General features: G+C 38.2%; 1 protein-coding gene across 1 annotated transcript in view; it reads left to right on the forward strand.

Annotated features, from left to right (window-relative positions):
- itpk1b (inositol-tetrakisphosphate 1-kinase b) overlaps positions 1 to 24001 on the forward strand; it is a 49310-nt gene that overhangs the window by 12474 nt on the left and 12835 nt on the right. The window contains exons 3-5 of the mRNA XM_079852475.1: positions 1192 to 1216; positions 14605 to 14730; positions 17221 to 17338. Coding sequence (XP_079708601.1) covers positions 1192 to 1216; positions 14605 to 14730; positions 17221 to 17338 — 269 coding nt within the window. The remainder of the gene's footprint in view (positions 1 to 1191; positions 1217 to 14604; positions 14731 to 17220; positions 17339 to 24001) is intronic.

The raw sequence follows: 24001 nt of genomic DNA on the forward strand, positions 1-24001 counted from the left end.
TATTTCCTGCCTTCTGGCACACATTTTGATTAATGTAATACTGACAACATACTGCGCATTCAGGGGGAGTTGAGGCATGTTTCGTTTGTTCACTCTGACAGAACCAGTTGGAATTTTTAGATAAATGTTTTTTCAGTACATTTTTTAATCTCAATAATCTTCTTCCCATAATGAATTAACCCACACAGAAAAGTCCTGTCTCACTGAAACTTGAAATAACTCCCACAAACCCCCTCTTGATGTTTCTGACAGAATAATAAATAAGCTCTGGCTCATACCCTTCATGATTATTTTGACAGTGGAGTGGTGTGGAATAATCTGACACTGGACGAGAAAATGGTTGCCTGGCTTCTCAGTCACTATGAAATCAAAATTGACAATTCATATTTTTATGGAATATTTTAGTATTTATTATAAATTATTTTGTATGTGCACAACATTTTTTGTTTGCCCTCATAATCTTTTATCTCTTCTCAGGGCGGGGCAACCAGTCACTCACGTGAGATTAACCAATAGCAATCCAATGATCCTATCAATTCCCAATGGACAAAATCAAGTCCCGCCCTACATTTGTTTTTCTTGTGCGAGAATCAGAATAAGTCACAATAATGAAGAAAAGGCTTTTGCAACTTCAGGTTCATGTCGACTTTAATGACCCCTTAAAATCATCCAAAGGGCTTCCCCACCAACATGCTTTATTTTAGATCCTCTATCAGGATCCAATTTCAGGATCTCACAACAAAGCATAAGTAAAATGCAGCACATATTTAACTTTAGTGCAAAATATGATCGCTCGAAAACCGAGCAAACCTATTCTTGTGTGTCAGCTTGTCCTGTTGTTTTACAGAAACACTGGGGTAAATTCTAACATTTGACTAGCGCTTGCTTTGTGACAGTCGTTCCTTGTTGTGCGCTGTTTAAAAGTAGACATTTTCTGACAGCACATCAGGTTGATCGCTCTGACTTCCGTAGTGTTGATTCCCTTCCTACAGCCAGTCAGGGTTTCTCTCTCAACTCTGTTTCTAGGCAACAGATATTTTTATCCAGGTTTTATTTTCATGTCAGAATGTAATCGTTATGATTGTATCTTGAATTAAAAATTTTTTTTTAATAAATCTTTTTTTTTTTTTGGTCAACCTGTGGCATGAGCTAAAAAATAACTTTTTTTCGTTTTTGTTTTTTTTCTTTCAGGAAAAGAGGGATAGATGTTGTACAGGTAAGTGGATCTCCTCTTAACAAAATTCATTTTCAGATATTTGTTTAATGTGTGTCATTTCAAACAGTGACCACCTACGAAGAAATGAAGGGAAGAAATGTAGATTAGGATGATTCGGAGGTGAGACTTTAGTCTCGATAGTGCACAAGAGTGAGTTCAAATGTTAATTTCCTTTGTTCTCTCAGAGTAGGGGTGGGCGATATGGCAAAAAATCATATAACGATTTTTAAAAAAAATACTTTACAGTCTATGCGCGCGACGCGTCTAATATACACGCATTTGACAAGCAGATTTTCTCTCAATTTTCTCAAGTTTGCTTTCACTTTAGACATAACCGACTTTGTTTATGTAAACCTTGTGTGTATTTGACAGTATTAGCACAATAAGACTCGAAAGATAACTTAGTCCAGTATCCAGGCACTGGTAGACAGGCTTTTAGTGCATGTGAGCTTCACATGTACGCGCTGAGAAACGCACACGTTAAGAACAGCGCATCAGCACGCGAATTAAATGTTTAACCGACAAGGCATTAAAGCACATGCAAATTATGAACTTTTGTGAACTGCAGTGTCCCGTTCCGCTGCGTTAACATTTTATGTGAATATATGTCACGTCGTTCAGTATGTTGGGACAGAGGCGCCAGAACAGCAACTGATAGAATGCACGACACTACGATATTTCTTCAAAAGCAGATCGTGGAGACATTTTAATCGTCTACGATCAAAAATCGTTATATCGCACACCCCTATCTCAGAGTAGCTCTCTCTTAATCCAGTTCTTCCAGTTTTTCCAGTCTTACAGTTTGAACCGAGAGAGATGTCTAAGCTTACGCTACTCCTACATCCTACTACGTCACGTCACGTCGGGTCAGAGGTCGCTCTGTAAATTTGTAATGTTGTGATTCAACTCATAGCTGGCTAGTTGGCTTATAACGCTTTAATGAAAACTTAAAAAAAATCTGTATAGGAGAAATACTTCCAGAACCAAGGCCGCTGAAAAAGAAGATGAGCTATTAAAGGTGCAGTTAGCGATTTCTGAGAAACGCTGTTGATATTTGAAATCATTAAAACAAACACACCCATACCCCAAAGGATCACACACCTTGATAACTCGCAGCGCTGGCACCTTACATCTGATTGGCTGCAAGTGTGTTTTGTTGCTCGGTCTGATCCACTTTCAACAGCATTTCTCAGAAATCGTGTACTGCACCTTTTAAGAAACATTAAAAATAACTTGTGGCTTCTGGTATATACCAATCCTGAACAACATCTGCGTTTATTGTAGGTCTTTATAAGTAGAAGGTTTGGTAGTAGTTTACAGTGGAATTAGAAAGATGTGTTGAGTATGCAGTTGTCTGCGTATTACAGGGGACAGATGAACTGAATATGTGAATGAAATGGTCTGGGCCTGTTGATGATCTTACTGGCTAAGGCTCCATTCCTGATTCCTAGGAGATTGAGCTGGTGTTTAGCACTGAAAAGTGCTAAACACAAAATATTTCTGTCTCGTTTTCTATTCAGTTTATTATTGAAAGCGGAAAGTATAGTTAGCTTGTTTTCATTAGAGAGACTGTTTTGATAGTAAAGCTCAAATTGTTCTCATTGGTTTGGACTAAGCATGCTAATGTTAACATTTGAACATTCAACAAAGCCAAGGCCTGGAAAGCTTTCCTTTCACAATGAGACAGCAGAATCCTTGCCAGTAAAACATCTACCAACCGTCTTTCCGAATGACCACAAGGGATATGAAAATGACCACAAGGGATATGAACTTTATATTTCAAATATGAAGATCGATCATAGTGATTGATTTATATAGCACTTTATGCAATATATTGCTTTAAAGCAAGTAGCTTTAGAGTGTTAAACATGAAAAAAACTGTCAATTAGAATGACTTTATCAATTATTACTATTAGAATAACTCGCATCTGACCTCAACCAACTGAACAGAAGAAATGAACAGAAGAATTTCATGTCAAAGAAGGCGGAGCCACAGAGCCACACCTACTCATTACATAATCACCATGGACCGACCAATGGTAGTTCGAATGTGTTTACCAGTCTGAGCAAATTTTTCCAGAAATTTTTTTTTGAACTCCCGAAATTAACTGATTTTGTCAGAAATAACTTGCTTATGCTTATATGACGCAGTCGGGCGCTGCCGCTCCTTTCGTTTCGTTTTGTTGCTTATATTTATTTTACGATTAAAGTTAAGTTTAACGTTCGCCTCATCCTTCACTGATCTTGAACTTTGTTCGTTAAATTTGATCACTTAAATTCACATTATTTCATTTCATTCTAATAAAAAATAATAAAGTTCTGAATTACTACTCACACAGGACAGTTTATTTGATGGAAATCGAGCGTAACGCGGATATATGACGCAACGAAGAGGGGCGTTTCTGTATTTAAACATTGTTAGAAACATTTGGGATAATACAATACAATACAATACAATATACTTTATTGTCCCCTTAGGGAAATTTGTCTTGGGCACAGTGTGTATGCTGCCATTTTAAATCACACAAACTAGTAAATAAAAAACAGTATAAAATAAAATAATCAGTGCTAACCAGAAACGATCAAGTCTTTGAACTTGTATTGTCATTCAGGATTCTAATGGAGGCAGGCACAAAAGAGTATTTAAATCGGTTAAGTCGACATTTGGGCACTCTATATCTTCTGCCCGAAGGCAGAAGAACATACTCAGGATAAAGAATGTGGGAGGGATCCACCAGTATTCTGTGTGCCCCTCGATACACAGACTGCTCGTATAGTGTTTGAAGCGATGGAAAGTCTTTCCACTCCACAATTTTCATGGCAGTTTTGATAATATAGGAAAGTCTGTTTTTTAACTGTACAGAGAGGTTACCATACCACGCTTGGATCCCGTACCTGATTAGGCTCTCCAGAACAGTCTGATAAAATACAGTCATCATTTTTTTGCTAACACCATACAGCCTGAGTCTCCTCAGAAAGTAAAGTCTTTGTTGGAGTTTAGTACATAAGTTGTCAACATGCACCTGCCATGTAAACGTGTTATTAATATAGATGCCAAGATACTTATATGAACACACCTGTTTAATTTGAGTATCATGGATAACAACAGGACTGTGGGCGCAGACTGCTCTGGGGTCAAACACTATTTCTTCTGTTTTTTTAACATTTAAAATCAATTTGTTGGCATCGCACCACTGTTCAAAGTTCTTTATCTCAAAATGATAGGGAGATGGATCAGAATCTTTGTACAGTAGGCTCAAGATGGCTGTGTCGTCTGAAAATTTAAAAATGTAATTTCCAGCATGTAGACTCACGCAGTCATTAGTATAGATTGTTAAAAGAACAGGCGAACTCACACAACCCTGCGGAGCACCTATGTGTGTTAATTTAGAATCTGATAGGGTATTATTGACCCTTACAACCTGAGTACGGCTGGTTAAAAAGGAGTGGTACCATTTAATCAAAAAAGGGTTAACATTCAACTGACTCATCTTCTGAATCAGAAGGTGAGGTTGAACCGTGTTAAAAGCAGAACTAAAATCTACGAAGAGCAAGCGTGCATAGGCTTTGCTATCCTCTAGATGTTTTAAAATCAAATGCATAATACTGTTAACCACAAGTTATTGACTTGTGTAATGGAAGTACACAAGTCAATAACATTGTTCTAGTGTTTTTTGGATAATCTAAAAATCTTCTGCCTTTAACCTTGAGTGCAGAGAGAGATGTGTTTCCAGATTACTTACACTGACATATTATTTGGGCTGGGCAAAAAAAAAATCGATTCTCAAACGCCATGAATCGATTTTTTTCCATATTTGTTTATCTATTACCCAAAAGCCAGTATTAGTTTTCCTCCACTGTTCATAGGCTTGCAAACTCCATTTTACAGCTAATGCTGTGAGATTTTATGTTTGTTTTATCTTAATCATAAAATAACCTCAACTAGTGCTGCACGATTAATCATATCGCAATCGCGATGCCAAGTCTACGCAATTATATGACGCAAAATGCTGTGATTTTATATGAAATAAACACATTTGGGCTGCTAACGCAATTAACACAGCATCTGTTCATTTTTGTCATCCTTTGGCTAGTGTTACATGATAGTGTTAATTTTTTTTAATGGGTTTATGTGAGGATTGTTAATCTGTTTGATCAAGGTATGCGACTGTTCTGACTTTTCTGAATTTTTCATCTTGCATCAAAATCCTGTCTATTCATTGTATGCATTTGAAATATAGAGTTGGGTTCTGTTTTAATGTACACAAGTGTACCTAAAATAAAAAAGTTTAATATACAGGTTTGTAGCTCTTAATTTCTTTTTATTAATTAACCACTTGTAAACTTATGTTCACTGTTCTTTTTTTAAATTTTTTTTTTAATAAATATAGGATTTGTATTAAATCTATATTCATTGAGTGGAATCGAAATCGAATTTAGAATCGAAATCGAATTGAGAATCGAAATCGAATCGAATTGTAACATCTGAATCGATACCCAGCCCTACATATTATGTAGATAGTTCCTCCACAGAGTTCTCAGTAATATCTTCTGGAAACAACACAATAAACTGTTGTTGGATCCGGAATATTATAGACTCGTACAGTAAGTAACCACTTAGCAGCCACCCAGAACACTCTAGCATTATAAAAATGTAGTTGCCCGGTTTGAAGTGTTGTCACATTTGGCCTTGCTTGCTCTTAGCAATGTCGTCACTTTTCATGTGTGTTTGACATTCACTGTAATCGGGGGTCACATCACTCCATGCGAATATCTAAAAACTGAGCAGTCCCTTTAGGCCGACCTCACGTCTTTTTATTTAAGTGTGGGAAAAACAAAGGCAGGGAGTCTCTGGTGAATAAATAGCCCAGTTCATATTCCTTGGTATTGCTTTACCACACACACACACACACACACACAAACTTGAAGATACGTACTTTTGATGACCTTCCATTCACTTTTAAAGGGATAGTTCACGTAAAAATTAAAATTCTGTCAGTGGACCCCATTGTCTTTGTAATAATGTTGGTCGTCTCACTTTCTTTGTTCTGTTCATCTTCAGACTAGTTGTCATCCAATCATGTTAAGTCTATGTAATCCAGTAATACTGTAATACATTCAACCACATTAACCTAGACAATGACTTCATCAGGCTCATTTCCTCTCTAAATGCTCCATGATTCATGTTTAATTCTCCTACTTTGAGGCTGTGAGGCTCCATTAGGATGAAGAACATTTCCTGTTCCTCTCAAGTGCGTTGGTCTGTGAAGAAGCCTCTTGGTCAGTTTTTTTCCTTTGATTGACGCATTTGTTCGGGCATAATGTGAGTCAAGCCCATCGTTTTCATCTTGTCATCTTTATGTGCTCCTTTTTATACCCAGAGATACAGACTCTAGGGTACTTATCTCTCCTCTCAGTGTGCTTTTATTCTAATTCCCTGCTTATTTTCTAAAATGGATCTATCAAACATGAGCTCTGGCTGGGAAGAGTTTCAATATTTCATGAATGAGAGAAGATTAAAGAGTGATGGCATCAACCGCTGCCTCTGCTGCTTTCTTCTATTCAAGGGTGGTATTTTTGGTTCCGCAAATGGATTGTTTGATGTAGATGTGGATGAATGTTTATTTAAATCAAAATTTATTCTACTTATCATAATATACATTCATCATTGCACACATTATTCCAAAATTCCAAAACAATAATTACTTTGTAATGAAAACTTTGTAATGTTTTATCGCAATGTAATAACTTGCTCTGCCTCCGAAACAACTTTCCATTAAAGGAACGCCGACTTTTTGGGACTTCAGCTTATTCACCGTATCCCCCAGAGTTATATGTCCATACATACACCTAAGTCCATACATACCCTTTTCATCTCCGTGCGTGCCCGCACGGACGCACCCACCGCTAGCCTAGCTTAGCACAAAGACTGGAGGTAAACGGCTCCAGCTAGCATACTGCTCCCAATAAGTGACAAAATAACGCCAACGATTTCCTATTTACACATGAGCAAATCACTCCGCCCAAGTAGCAGTGCTTCGCCTTCTGAGAATATAGTTCCCAGTATGTATATGGTTAGAAGATGGTTGTGTCTCATGTGACCTTGTTATTTGTACACGCTGTGACTATGCAAATCACAACATGTAAATAGGAAAATGTTGGCATTATTTTGTCTCTTATTGGGAGCAGTATGCTAGCTGGAGCCATTTACCTCCAGTCTTTGTGCTAAGCTAGGCTAGCGGTGGGTGCGTCAGACAGAGTTACGGCACGCACAGAGATGAGAAGGGTATGTATGGACTTATCTAACTCTGGGGGATACAGTGAATAAGCTAAAGTCCCAAAAAGTCGGCGTGTTCCTTTTAAAGGGAACACTTTTCCTTTTAACACGTGTTCCTTTTAAAGTTCCAAATCCATACGATTTTGTTCATCTTTAAAACCATAACAAAAATGAACCTGGAAAACTTTTGTTTGTCCCTCTGTTGAAAGATATCATACAGATATCTTAAAAGTTATAAAGTCTTAAAAAAGACACATGACCTCTTTATATGATGAATGGGTTTAATAAATTTTTTTATTCACATACATTGATCAACACGCATACATAGAACACATTAAATGCCGTAAACAGACAATCAGACGTGCTTGCTTAATGCGCAAGAACCAATGAGATTCTGTTACCAAGGCTGTGTCCGAAATCGCCCCTTATACCCTCATTCACTATTCCCGACATTACTAATATAGTAAGTCCACATGAAGGAGTGAATGAAAACGAGTGCACCGGAAGGTGTTTGCTGATTAATAATCATTTGCAACTTGGCAAACTGCCAGCTCCAGTAGTAATGAAAGGATTTATCTTGAACTTGGAATCTATTTATAAACCTTAATTAAACAATTTAATAATCAATAAAAAAGGAATTTATACCTGTATGATATTATGCTGTACCCACATTGGACCAGCGGTTTAGAAAATTCATTCGGCTTGGCCCTCACAATGCATTATGGGTATTCTCTAGCCATTGACCGTACATCGGTTGTACACTCGTTATTGCGGTGCATTATGGGATTGAATGAGTGCACTCGATAACATCCTCTGGTTTCGGACACCACAACAAATGGCTGTCCCGTCAAATAGTGCCCTATTTAAGGGTATGGGGGCGATTTCGGACACAGCCCATTTTTGATGCGCTCTACCATTCTAAATTAAACTAAACATTTTGGTGGAGGGATAGCAATCTTTCATAAAAATATCTTAATATTTTGTCTCATAGATGTGTTTCATAGATGAATGGAAGCAATGGGTTTGAGATTATATGAGGATAAAATAAATGACAGAATTTTAATTTTTGCGTAAACTATCCCTTTAAACATCTTAGACTTTTGGGTTACACTTTATTTTAAGGTTTCATTGTTACAGTGTAATTATATTTAAGCATGAGTGTGGTGTCGGAACCATTGTATATGGGTGGGACAAGACCCACCCACTTTTTAAGACCAATGATATTATACCCACTCACTTTTACCGTCTCTAATTCAGCGCATTTGTCTTTAAGTTGTCATTGCTGGCAAATGTCCATGGTATTAGGGTCCATTAGTATATGATATAATCCACGGATAGCTGTGCATTTAATGCACGACGTGGAGGCAAAGAACCGCCCGACGTTAAGTGGAGTTTAGTTTACTTGTTTAATTAAAAGGCACCAGAATACATGAAATGGTATTTACTCCACTGACATTTTTCTGGGGGAGGACCCACCCACTTTTTTTTTCTTCCGACGCCCATGTATTTAAGTACTGTGTAATATTAAGTAACTACATGTACTTACTATAGGGTTAGGGTAGGATTAGGGTTTGGTTGAGGGCTATTTGCATGTAATTATGTACAAGTTACTGTTATCACTATGGTAAGTACATGTAACATAAAACAAAGACACTAAAATAAATTGTTACTGACTTTTGTAAGTAAAAGAGCCTTTGTAAAATCTTGTCGATAGTTGTACGCATTTTTTATGCTAATATTATGGCAATAATAGCAAATAACTAGGGCTGCATGATATTGAAGAAAAATGCGATATGCGATAACTCATTAAATAATGCGATACGATAATGCTTAAAGTGTGTAAAATTAACTTAAATTATCTTTAAAATTATATAACCTACATACGTGTTTCACATTCTTTTTGTGACAAGAAAACATCCCTACAACTTCTGAAAGTGAACAGCAGTGTTTTACTGTAGCATAAGAAGTGTTATTTTAACATCGGTGTAAACCACGGGTTTCAGGTTATTCTACATTAGGTTTATTTAACAACAGAAACTGAATAATCAAATGTAAAAATAAAACACTGCTTAGTTTTCACTGTATGAATTAATACTGATTCTTATTAAAGCTACAAAAGTTATTCAGCCAAAAGCAGTGAGTGATTTTTTCTTTGTCTTTTGTTCATGATCCCAGTTATTGCAAGCCGTTGCGATATGCATATCACGATATATACATTTGCGATATTTCCATAATTTCGATATATTGTGCAGCCCTACAAATAACGCTAGATTTGCCTTGCTGCTGCTTCTAATCAGCTCTTGTCCTGATGATTTTAACTCTGAACGACAGCTTCAGAACCTTCCTGGACTCAGATAAATTCATCTTTGAGTCCTCGTTGCGCATGTCTCCCCCCGCCAGCATCTGTGGGCATGAGTCATCGGTGCAAGACTGGGTCAGTGTCTGACCTCTGCCTGCTCATTTCTGTCATGAGCTCTCAGTATGTTTTAGTAATGACAGATAGACAGATTATTTAGTCAAATTGGTTATATGCTTGCATGGAAAGGCATTTTAAAGCAGACCCAGACGTCACAGGTCATGTTGTGCCTTGAGCAGCAGGCAGACAGACATCAGAGTTTAGTTACTTGTCTCAGTTGGCTTAAAGCATCATGAATAACTGATTGGTTGTGTCTCTATACAGACACGCATGAAGAGAAGGAAGTGGCTCTCTGCAGCATGAATAACATGACTTGTTTTTGTGAGGAAAATTAGATGACTAAACTAAAATAATTGAAGGCAAAGATGAAGACACAGTTAAAGCATAACCTTGTCAGTTTTCATCACGCTTTGTATTGTTAGTGTCGGTCTGTATTATATGTTAATAAACAATGTTTACTCGTTCTCTGTGTTACATGGGCCGAGAAATTCACATTTATTTGTCAGCAAATGTCCGCCGCATGACGACAGAGGGTCATTAACAGAACAGGTATTGTAAGGGAAGGTTTATCACTGAAAATCGTATCATACTTAGTGTAGTTGTTTAAACATGGCTGTTTAAAGAGTAGACAATGGCAACAGCTTTCTTACCTGTACATGACGGCGTTTTGCTTCGGGGGGGATGAGCAGATCTGACAGAGCGTCAGTTTCTTTCAGTGTTTCCCCTCCATTTGGCCTAAAACACTGTGTTTGTGGTCATCAGTTTGAAATGTTGACTACAAACACTGAGGTTTATCAGTTTTTCCATCATGGTGTTCTCTCTACGATTCTTTGCAGCCTTTATCCGCTGCCTACAACACACTGAATCCTTCACTGGAAACCAGTAACTCATCTTTCAAACATTTACTCTGAATTCTTGCACTCAGGTTCGATACAAGTCGACACCATTATGGCTAAAAGTTTGCTAAGAAGTATTTCCTACTAAAGCAAGGCGGGATTTGACTCTGCTAAGCGTCGTATGTATGTATGTTTGTATATATGCATATATGTATGTAATTTTATACATTTTTAGTATTTTTCACTGCATAATTGGTTTATGTACACCAGAATATACAGCTGCTTTTATATTTTAGGGAGGGGTCCCCTGTGGGGAGTGGCAGGGGATTTGAGCAGACATTTTTGATTTGTGACATCAAAAAGTGTTATGAACAAAACTCTTTTGTTATATTATATGAATGTTGTATTGTTTTTTATAACAGACCTCTAATAAAGCTCTACTCTCAAATGTAAAATGCACTGTGCTGTAAACTGTAGAGTGCAATTTCCTGATACATTTATGATGAAATACTTGTAGGAACTAATCTGATCTGGTTATATCACTGTAGTGATTTTCTTTCATAAAGTATTATCCAAGTCTTCAATGTAGTATTGTGTATTAGTAATCTGTCTCCTGTTACTTTATGGCCCCTTTAGCGTGAGGGAGGAGCTGCTGTTTAGCCAACAAACTGTTTGACAGAGAGATTTGGGGTTGTTGTACCTTGCTTACTAGCTAAAACAAACACACAATAGTAGGCTGTCAGTGGTGTTTCCACTGTCCACATATGGGCTTGCGGTGGAACGGCCTGTCCGTGTACAGTAAGCATGAGATTATCAGAGCTAGAACAGGTTTGTCAGCACATCAGCACCTTGGGATTTGAGGTCTGTGTAGTCTGGAGCCGCTCTTGACATCGACATCCGACCACTCGGGGGACGATCCGTGCTGGAAACACTGGAAGGGGAAAAAACAACTAAATATAAAGCCACTTTGGGCAGTCAGATGGGTTTAAACATTCAACCATACAAGGAAATAGATTGTGTCCCACAGCTCTCAGCCTTAAATAGTGTATTGCACGTTTTATTTATTTATATAAATGTAAGGGTTATTGTGCAAATTTATTTTAAACATGCCCCTTGTTTAATTTATCACTAAGTAAAGGGGACATTTTTGCGATTGTGATTTGTTGAAGGTGTAGAAAGGGAATTAAAGATTCCAGTACAGGAAAAAGTGTTTGAAGTACAAGAACCAGTTTTGAATAAGAATTGTTCAATGTAATAATTTACTATACATATATATAATTTGGGCCAGAGGAAAACGCTTTAATGCAGTTTACAGTCCTGACTGCATCAGTGACCCATCTTCAGTTAATCTTCTTTTTCCATGCTGGTTTTCTTGAACTCAAATTATACAAACACATTCATATGTCGGTCACCGTGATTATGCCAAGTAAGACATGTTCCTGTGTCAACATATTTTGTTAATCTTGGATCAACATTCCTGTCTGAAAATTATTAGTCCTAACCCTATCCCAACCCCTAAACCTAACCCTTTCCATGAGTTATCCCTAAAATCAGAGGGAAATGACTGGTGAATAACACTGATGTAGAAGCACCTGACTCTGTTAGTAAGCCTAAACTTGACATAAATTGTAAACTTGTCCCTCAAATCTGATTGGTTGATTGGAATGTTATTCCAGGATCCACAAAGATGTTGATCCATGAACATGTTTTCGGTGAAATCACATTCACCTTCATATATCAGCCATGCGTTATTATTGCTATCCTGGAAACACAGACTGGCTGTCAGTATACATTCATTTGTTCAGTACATGTAATGTTAATCTGTATTAAACTTAGGGCTGGGCGATATATCGCATGACATTGTTAGGCGCATCTCGTCAGTAAAGCCGGTTCCTCGATTAGTAGTAAATCGCCATCACCTGCTTTCAGATGGAGCGGCATTCACTACAAAGAGCCGTAGTTAACTGACAAGCTGAGCCATATCGCATTAATATCGCGGACGTATCACCTGCGATAATTAATGCGATATGGCTCAGCTTGTCAGTGAACTACGGCTCTTTGTAGTGAATGCCGCTCCATCTGAAAGCAGGTGATGGCGATTTACTACTAATCGAGGAACCGGCTTTACTGACGAGATGCGCCTAACAATGTCATGCGATATACAGTGAGGAAAATAAGTATTTGAACACCCTGCTATTTTGCAAGTTCTCCCACTTGGAAATCATGGAGGGGTCTGAAATTGTCATCGTAGGTGCATGTCCACTGTGAGAGACATAATCTAAAAAAAAAATCCAGAAATCACAATATATGATTTTTTAACTATTTATTTGTATGATACAGCTGCAAATAAGTATTTGAACACCTGTCTATCAGCTAGAATTCTGACCCTCAAAGACCTGTTAGTCTGCCTTTAAAATGTCTACCTCCACTCCATTTATTATCCTAAATTAGATGCACCTGTTTGAGGTTGTTAGCTGCATAAAGACACCTGTCCACCCCATACAATCAGTAAGAATCCAACTACTAACATGGCCAAGACCAAAGAGCTGTCCAAAGACACTAGAGACAAAATTGTACACCTCCACAAGGCTGGAAAGGGCTACGGGGAAATTGCCAAGCAGCTTGGTGAAAAAAGGTCCACTGTTGGAGCAATCATTAGAAAATGGAAGAAGCTAAACATGACTGTCAATCTCCCTCGGACTGGGGCTCCATGCAAGATCTCACCTCGTGGGGTCTCAATGATCCTAAGAAAGGTGAGAAATCAGCCCAGAACTACACGGGAGGAGCTGGTCAATGACCTGAAAAGAGCTGGGACCACCGTTTCCAAGGTTACTGTTGGTAATACACTAAGACGTCATGGTTTGAAATCATGCATGGCACGGAAGGTTCCCCTGCTTAAACCAGCACATGTCAAGGCCCGTCTTAAGTTTGCCAATGACCATTTGGATGATCCAGAGGAGTCATGGGAGAAAGTCATGTGGTCAGATGAGACCAAAATAGAACATTTTGGTCATAATTCCACTAAATGTGTTTGGAGGAAGAAGAATGATGAGTACCATCCCAAGAACACCATCCCTACTGTGAAGCATGGGGGTGGTAGCATCATGCTTTGTGGGTGTTTTTCTGCACATGGGACAGGGCGACTGCACTGTATTAAGGAGAGGATGACCGGGGCCATGTATTGCGAGATTTTGGGGAACAACCTCCTTCCCTCAGTTAGAGCATTGAAGATGGGTCGAGGCTGGGTCTTCCAACATGACAATGACCCGAAGCACACAGCCAGGATAACCAAGGAGTGGCTCTGTAAGAAGCATATCAAGGTTCTGGCGTGGCCTAGCCAGTCTCCAGACCTAAACTCAATAGAGAATCTTTGGAGGGAGCTCAAACTCCGTGTTTCTCAGCGACAGCCCAGAAACCTGACTGATCTAGAGAAGATCTGTGTGGAGGAGTGGGCCAAAATCCCTCCTGCAGTGTGTGCAAACCTGGTGAAAAGCTACAGGAAACGTTTGACCTCTGTAATTGCAAACAAAGGCTACTGTACCAAATATTAACATTGATTTTCTCAGGTGTTCAAATACTTATTTGCAGCTGTATCATACAAATAAATAGTTAAAAAATCATATATTGTGATTTCTGGATTTTTTTTTTTAGATTATGTCTCTCACAGTGGACATGCACCTATGATGACAATTTCAGACCCCTCCATGATTTCTAAGTGGGAGAACTTGCAAAATAGCAGGGTGTTCAAATACTTATTTTCCTCACTGTATCGCCAAGCCCTAATTAAACTGCAGTGGTATTTAACATCATTGGCTTTTGTCTTTGAGTGTAAATGATGACCTTTCACCTTTCCTTTCAGCTTGACCTGAGTCAGCCTTTAGAGGAGCAGGGTCCCCTGGATGTCATCATTCACAAGCTAACAGACCTGATCCTGGAGGCGGACCAGAATGACACCCAGTCGCTGCTGCTGGTCCAGCGTGTGCAGGTGAGGAGAGTGTCTGAGCATGTGTGTTTGTAGAGCAGATCTACAGCTCTGATTAAGAGGCAGAAATCTCAATCTGATTAAACAGCGAGAATTTGAGCTTCCTGAATTTAATCTCTGTTTTGCTTTTTAGGGTGTGTTCACACTTGGCATGTTTGGTTGGATTAAAACTAACCCTGGTGCGATTGCTCTGTTAGTGCGGTTCATTTTAATAAGTGTGAACGCTGCAATCCGAACCCTGGTGCACCAAACAAGCGGACAGAGATGAGACCGCTGAAAAGATGGGTCTCAATCCGCTTCCAAACCAACTCTGGTGCGGTTCAAATGAAATATGAATGCATATTTAATATTAAAAGGACAGAATGCTCAAGCATACCTGATTTATAGTTTTATACAAAATACCATAGTTGTGATGTTGCCCATCACAGTTTGGTACAGGCATCAGAACCACGTCTCCTCGCAGCAGATCTGTGTGTGTGTGTGTGATGGAGGGATTCCTGACGCTGTTTTGACTCCTTTACTTTAAGCTCTTCACGAGTTCTCAGCTGGTCAAAATACCATCACATGTAGGCTACGCACACACAGCGAGCGCATTTAGCCCAGCACACAGCATTGTTTTGTATGTTCAGTAAGTTCTGTCGTGAAATATACGTAGTAGAAGCCGACCAAACAGGCTGTGAACATATCCCTATGCCTTTAGGTTCGGTATCTTAAGGATCAGTGTTAAAAATGCCAATATAAATGCTAAGCAGACGAGGGCTAAATGTTTTTTGTTTTTATCTGGATCAGACGAACCAAGCGAACCGAACTACAAGTGTGAACACACCCTTACAGTAAATATTGTTCTCTTCGTTTATCTAAATGAATATTTAGTTAATATAAATTAATCTTTCTCTGTTTGGGTTTTTATTTTAGTTTTCATTTTCGGTTCATTTTAATGGGGCATAAAGTTTTAATCTCATTTAATTTTTTTTTATTTAGTTTCAGGATTTGTTTTAGAAGAAATTGCATCATACTCAATCTCAAATTGGGAATGTGTCGGTATAATAATATACCGAGATATTTCCGTATTTTTTATTATTTTCATTTTGTATTATAATTTAGTTGTGTACATTTATTATTTATTTCCTACAGCCAAAAAAAAGGTCTCCCAAGTAAAACACTGGACTGATAAAATCGGTGCGTGACTTGATGGTTTGACGTCAGAACCCAGAAGACTAATTCGCTGCTGGTTCCCTCGAGATTTTCCTATGGGGATTTATAATGTTTTTTTTTCTTAAAATAAAGCCTGTGGTAAACATAACTAGACTGTACCTTCACATTTTGTTCTACACCGTAAAATACACACACATATACTGAAAAGCAGTTACGTTTATTTTTGGAAACATAAGTAACTAGATAAAACAGTTTGGGGTGTGAGTGTGTTCAGTTTACGCTGTAGAACAAAAGAAAAATAATGTTTACCACACCTTATTTTACTCATAAATTGAAAAACCCAATTATAAAAAACCACAGGAAAATCTCGAAGGAACCAGCGGTGAATTGGTCTTCCAGGTTCTGACATCATCCCCGCACCACACTATTCAAAATTCCCATAATGTAATGAAATGTAATGCAATGTAATGTAATATATAATAAAATATATAAATCTTTTTTTTTTATTTGTGAATATATTTATTTTTTGGTTAACATTTTTTACTGCTTTTTAAGTTGTCGTTTTCATCAGTAATAAAATTGCACTACAGTCATTTCTACTTCAATTCAGATTCCCATCCTACAGCTTTGTTTTTGTTTTGCCGTCTTATGAAATGTCACCTCTGGTACTCACCTCTAAATGAGAACGTAAGAGCGCTGAGCCTCTTAATGTTCAAAGCTCTCCCCTAAGACCCTGCTCTCACTAAGCATGTGCTTAGATGTATATTACATAGATTTACACAAGACACAGAATGATCTGAAGTACAGTGTTCAGTTTAAACCCTCTGAAAAACTGTAGATGTGTCTGTCTTCTGCTGTTGTGTAACCTTTTTTGCCCGTTTAATCAGTGCTGGTAGAATATTAGTCTTCATACATTCGCATTTTGGAGGCGATTTGATCTAAGAATCAATATGCTGGGATCTGTGACTAAATTTCCCAGTAAATGAGTGATAGAAATAGGGAAATCACATGACAAAAGAATGTATTTCAGTAAAATTACTCATGATTTGAGAGGTTGAGTGAATGGGGACAGTGAAGAGAGAGAGAGAGCGAGTGGTTATGTAAAAGAAACAACCTCGCAGCTTTGCATTCAGTTAGCATGACGTAATAGCAGTGCAACTGGGCTTCATGTGTACATGTTTTTGTTTGTGTGGCGTGTACATTCATGCATGTTGGATGCCTTTTAACAACACCAATATGTAATGTTGAAACTTGTTGTTCACTGCTGTTTTAGCATCTTCCCTTCTCAATGTCACCTCCACACCTTCATTGTTCTGCTCCGTTCCACTGGTCTTGCAGGATTATATCGACGCTCACCCAGAGACCATTATTCTTGACCCACTTCCAGCCATCCGAACTCTGCTGGATCGCTGCAGGTCCTACCAGCTGGTGCACAGGATAGAGGACTGTATGAGAGGTAATATGATCCACATTCCAGCACTATTCATGAAAATTCATTTATGCAGTTTTCAAGTTTTGCAAATGGTGATATGCCCAACTACAAGAAGCAGTCAGTTGGCACTTAAACGAGCTGAACTTGATAATGTAATGGTCTGTAACACAACAGTTAGCATGTTGAGCTGTGGCGCTCATGCAGGTGAACAGGTTTGAGTCCGGCCTGCAACATGTCCCATTCTGTTTAAAAGAGTAGATCTCCCAAAGTTAAAAATTCAGTTTTTACTCACCCGGTGTCTTTCCAAACCCTTATTATTTTCTTCTGTGGAATAAAAAAAGTGAATTTTGAGAATATCCGGAAATCTTTTCCATACAGTCAAATGAGGTTGTCAAGATCCAAAATGACAAAAAACACAATAAAAGTATAATAAAAATGATCCACATAACGAATGCCCAATATTCTAGTTTTGTGTGACAAACAGGCTGAGATTTGAGTCATTATTCACAGAAAATCTTGATATGCACTTGTTTATGCGAATAGTAAACGATCCAATTCATTTGTGAATGAAGTGACTCCAGTTCATGCCAAGAATGATAACTAAATTAACTAAACTATAATGATATTTATATTAGCATCCACACCATTGGATGATATCGTTCTGTTTATTCCTAGCATGCGCTGCAGTTTTGTCATCTGCCTCTTTAAATGCTTAAAGCAGGATGGATTCTGATTGGCTGTGAATGTTTTTATTATTATTATTCAACAAAATCATTTCTCTGGCTTAACTGTGCTAAAATAAGAATGAAAATATATATGTAACCAAATGCAAATAATGATTGTGCATGAGTATTATCATTATCTATTGAGTAATAGAAGTTAACTACGTGTCCTTTCTATAGGGTTAATTTATTATTTATTTATTTATATCATTTATTTATTTATAAAGCACAATGACAGAAATTAAATTGAGTGAATTAATCTTTTTAATATTTGATTTCTCCAAAATACCCATATTATAGCGGTCTCAACTCCCCGTGCACAGAAAGCATTTGGTTGTGGCCTGTGCAGACTCGCATGTTCAGCTATATTTGTCTTTGTGGGAATCATGTGTGTCCACGTTCTATTGAACCAGACGTGACAGATGGTTATGTAACGAAATCATCTGTAAGCCCCCAGTCTGTGTCTCTCCTTTTCTCCTTCCACCCTGATATCAAAGCCTCCCGCTCTTTATTTCAAGAAAACATGAAAGACATGTTCAGCTATGCTGCAAACATTTAAATTGAATTAATTACATTATATGCCAATTAATAAACCAAATTAAACCAAATTAATCGCAGTTAATCACATATATAATTATTTGCTAAAAAAGGCCCTAAATGAAGAATTAAAAAATGCACATTTTTGAAATTCTGTCTAAACTTATTTTTTGTTTTTAAATATTATAACACATCTCTGCAATTGTGTCACATCTTGCGATATGAGTGTCCTGTTTTTAATGCCCGGTCCACATTGTGCGATTTTTGGCTGTCTCGGACAGACTGAAGATGACCAATCGTGGTGATTTCTGTGGTCGTGCCTCCTAAACGTCGTACAGTGAGAGAGGTTCTTGCGACCATAGATAACCTGCGATCATTTTCTGACAGTGTGAGAAATTTAGCATGATCATCTCACAGTGTGTTTGCTGCTACGACCTACTTCTGACTAGCCGATAAAAATGCAACATGAGATGGCGTATTGATCAACGCGACATGGTTCTAAAACTTAAAACTACTAACCTCAAGCTTCATTTGCAAAATTGTCATGCCAAGTTGGCCTCTTTTGCTTCCTCTTCTTTTTATCGGCACTCATAAAAACCACAATAGCCAAAGTGTGATTCATCTTGCTCTATTTGTTAACCACTAGCGAATGCTGATGTTTTATTCTTCTATACTTACTTGCGTCGTAGCCTATGATTCAATAGGTGTCATCATAGTACAGTCTTCATAGGCTACATGTCGTACCCGAGTTTATTAGATCCATGTCGTACAGTGCGATTTGTAATGATCTTATAGGATTGCCGAAATCGCAAAGATCTTATAGGATTGCCGAAATCGCAAAAATATTCCTGTCTGTAGCAGGAATAAGACCCTGCCAAGATTAAAAGTAGTTTACCTTGCAATATTAAAATTGGTTTAACTGTAGACTGACAAAAAGCTTTCTCCAATGGTAGGAAAATTCATATGACAGAATTTCTGTACAGGTCAGGAGGCACTAAATTGCATGAAATCGCAACACGTAACAATTGAGAGTTGTCATATTAAACATGCTGCAATGTACATGCTACATTGGACGCCGCCAGTACTTGTTTGCAAGATAAAACAACTACCAAATTACACTCTGACCATCTGTCACCCTCCCCGTTTCTTTCGTCCTCTCACATTCACTGGCGGACACAGCGCCACATCCCTCTCTTTAGCAGCCGTAAGCATGTCTGACAGTGTTACCATAGCAACACAAGTGGCAGCCGCTCTAGATACTTTCAGCATAGCAGCGCTCACACCATATTGGGTAAAATAGTTTTCGATATTTAGATTTCTGTCATCTTCAATGCTTTTTTTTTATTTTTAAACTGAACGTGTTGCAAAGCATTGTGGGATTACCTTTGTTGCATTAAGGATACATGAGAGGGTTTTATGTATGTATGATTTTATGAAACAACAGTGTTCTTGTCTGCTAGGGATGCATTTTGACACTGATTTCCCAATTTCAGTTTCACAAGCTCCAAATTTGATTTCGATTCAGGAATATTTAAGTTAGAAAGTTGATTCAATGTCTAATACTAAACCATAACTAGATGAGTAAAAGTTTGTGAACCAGCTTTGATGTTGGCTTGACAAAGCCTAGTCTGAAAGTTTAAAATAACTTAAAAGCACATTGCTAGCTAGTTACATAAAACACCTGCACAAACCAAAACAGCAGACGGACTAAATAAAAACGCAAATTCACTCTCTGCCAGTAGGTGGCGCTTACGGAAACAGAAGCAGTTTCTTATGTTAGCGCTGTACACGAAGTAGCGCTGCGCTTATAAACACTACTATAATACACATTATATGGAGGTAAGAGGAAAAGAAAATGCCATCTAATCTTTTCTGAAGACAGTGCAGAGATGCGAAACCCCCACCCTCAATTCAATACACGTCTGTGCTCTCCTCTCCTCTTTGCGTCCCTATTCAGCGTGTCCCATCTTTGGCCTCTGTTAACGACTTGCACACAAATGGCATTTTGGGAAATGATTGCAATGCATTTTGTGTGCAAGTCCTGAACCAAGATCAGCCAAAATAAAACAAAAAACTGGCCGGTTTGTATTAATTGGTTTTATTTTGTGATTTTTAAAATGTTTTTTTTTACCGGTTTAATCGACTGTAATGCCCAGCACTATTTACGTATATTAGCCTACACAGTTACCTAGTTCTGGCATGAAACTCTAGATGGCGCAGGCTGATAGGTCTTTAACTCATTTGGTAGCAATCGCGTCGTCATCTACATAGCACAGCTGTTTGGTTGCTGTTGCATCAGCGGCCAATGAGCTGCGGCTCAACATTTAAACAAATACTGGTAGTGTTGCTGTTTGCAGTGCAGCACGCTTTCAGAAGCCCTCCACCTTTCCCAGCTCCACCTGTATAGATCTGCTACAGGGTTAAATCATGCATGTTACATGTGGAGCAGCAGCAACATGTCTTACATGCTCACAGCAATGTCTGTGAACGTATTGGCAGTAGCAAGTCTCGGTCTTGCTCTTGCTCTGCAAATCTATTCCACCAAGAACAAATACATTAACCTTGCCATATCCATTACCATGCCAATCTCTATTACAATACCAATCTCCTGAGAGTTGTCATGACAGAACATGCATTCTGTTAACATTTTTAACATGCATAGAGGAGAGGAGGCTTATCTCATGAGCGGACAGATGTGATGGGTGATGTGGAGGAAAGTGTAGTACAGGGTGTACAGTGTAGTAAAAGTGTACTACTGTCTGGAAAAAGCAGTGTGTATTTTCAGTAAGAGGGACTAACTGACACTGAATGTAGAGCTGACGAAATCCTGTGAATAAAACTGAAGCAGTACATCTGTGAAGATCTGCCACTGACATCTGCAGGACAGGAGGTGCGCTACAGATCGTGTTCAGCTAACGTTTAGAAGCATCTACTGAAAACAGGCATTGAATTATATATAAAAAAAAAAAAAAAGATGTGTGGAGTTGTTGAACTCTATTTTATTATTTTGTACCTTTTGGCAGTTGACTAGAGGAACGGAGCTTTGATCTGTGCTAGCACACAGGAAGTCGCCCCCACATTAGTGCTGTTATGAATGCTGTTTGTCAGTACACACTCATTTCTTGTCCTTTTCTTAATGAGAGACCTAGCGCTGTGCTTAGTGCCACATTTTCTGGCTCCACTCTCATCCATGTGACTCATGCACATCCTGAAGAGCTCCACATAAGCATTGTCCTGCTGTCTTACATGCTGTCCGTGGAGACAAAGCAGGACACCATTTGTTTGTGCAGTGTTTCAGACTTTATAAGGCAAAGATTCACACCTTTCATTTCATCCGTAGCTGGATCCACTTCTGTGGTATTGTGTTTAACGATCCCTTTTATTAGCAGAGTCCAAACCTGGTCAAATAAAACAACGGATTGCAAAGAGACTTTTTTTTTTTTTTTTGTCCGAATCTTTGCACTTTTCCCAAGTCCTTTTGGGAAAATTGAGTCTGTCATCTCTGAGATTCAGTTGAACCATTTTGACAAATTAGGCAGTATAGCCCTATTCGGACGATCATTTTTTAACATCTACAGGGGTTAGTCTGTGACTTTATTGCCGTGCGAATCCAGAATGTCTGTTTCTCTCCCTCCACCCGTGTAAAAACCTCCGGGCCGAATTACCTACTGTTTTTTGACGAACACCAAGGTCGTGTGGTAATTTAATTGCCGTCTGAATCCACACTTCTGATTTTACAAGAGATGGCTTCAAAATTCACTGTTTAAATCCTTTTTGATCACTGCCGAACACCGTACGTACAATAACTGTTGCGCTTCACTGTAATTTGCATGCATTTTAAAGATGTTCACTTTTATGAACATAAAAATGCTGGAAAGTATTTACAAGAACAATATTTCATCACGACTCCACCTCAACGAACAAAAAGGAGAAAGAGAAAAAAGCACGTAAACATTTGAAATGGGGCGTTATTATGGCAGCGATACAATTTAAAAATTTGTAGGCTATGTACACAACATTAAAAATACAAACCAAGCAGCTTTATTTTTACCTCATGTAAATAAGACGCTGCATTAACTTGTTTCCGCTAATTTCCATATTTTTTAAAAATGACATCCTTTTGAGATAAAATGCAAGACAGAAAACAATTTCAAATATAGCGTACTAGCTTCCTATTTTTAAAGATTATTATTTATTAGATTTAAATAATAAATAGAACATTATTTTCCTATTATTAAATTAAATATGAATTTATTTGTATTATTCCAAGCATATGACATTTTATTTACAGCAGACAATCATGCGACTGACTACGTGAGTAGTGTTTTTGCGGGTTCGTGGGATCACAAAACTCACTCCTCCACCGTCAATAAATCGAGTTTTATCACTGAGGTGCCATGCAAATAATTTTTTACAGACGTCCACATGAGAAACAGTTACCGTTCGAATAGGGCTTATGTCAGATTTTACAAAACCACCATTGTGTGTTTGCTGTAACAAACGGATGAATGGATGTCTCATATGATATTAGAGTTCCCATCTGTGCTGTCCGGCAGGATCAGAGCCAAAACTCCATAGTGATGTTTTATAAACGTGTTCTAAACATTCCATAAACGTCACATAAACGTCTGGGCTGGCTCCGGCAGGTCTGCAGAGAGCTTGAAGTGTTTACACGGAGCAGAGATTGATCCTGGACCCTCGCTGAGCCAGAAACAGGAACATCACTAAGCGTTTGTACCTGCTAAAGAGGATCTCATTACTCATTCCCTTTTTATTTACAGAACATCTCTTGGCTAATTTAAATGGAATCTCAATTTCTAATAATAAGTCACGTATTAGCAGCCACAAACTGCTTAACATCTCTGCATTGAAGTCTTCTACAAAAAAACGCTTCTAGAGCTTTGCCTGTGACTTGTTCTTCATTTCTATACAAATATAGAAATATAGAAGCACAGTGTTTAAAGTCGACATGAAATCAAAATTGACCCTATTTACTTTGTTAGCGCATATTACTAGCCTTGTGGTGAACAATTAATCCATGCAAGTTAATACACAGAAATAAAGTGTTTGCCGTGGTAATCTTTAATCAAAATCTGAAAAGTTACTTCCGGTCTGGAATGGCGTTCCTTCTCTGATGACGTAGGTTTGACGGCTTGGGTTGGGAAATGCTTAACCACTCCCCTCAAACCGTTAGTCTGCTATGAGCAGAGATGGAGAGGAGGAGCGCTAAAGTAAAACCCTGCCCTCTGTTCAATATTCCGTTTCACTGGGAAATACGTCACAACACTGGAGAAAAGTCGTTTGCAACTTCCGGTTCACGGGGACTTTAAGAAGGCTTAAAAGCAGAAATATGTAGCTCTACATTTTTGTAACATCCTCATTTGGTGTCCTTGAGTGTATTGCATGGAAGTTACAGAGTTCATTAACA

This window comes from Squalius cephalus, assembly GCF_949319135.1.
Source record: "Squalius cephalus genome assembly, chromosome: 20".
Classification (NCBI taxonomy): Eukaryota; Metazoa; Chordata; class Actinopteri; order Cypriniformes; family Leuciscidae; genus Squalius; species Squalius cephalus.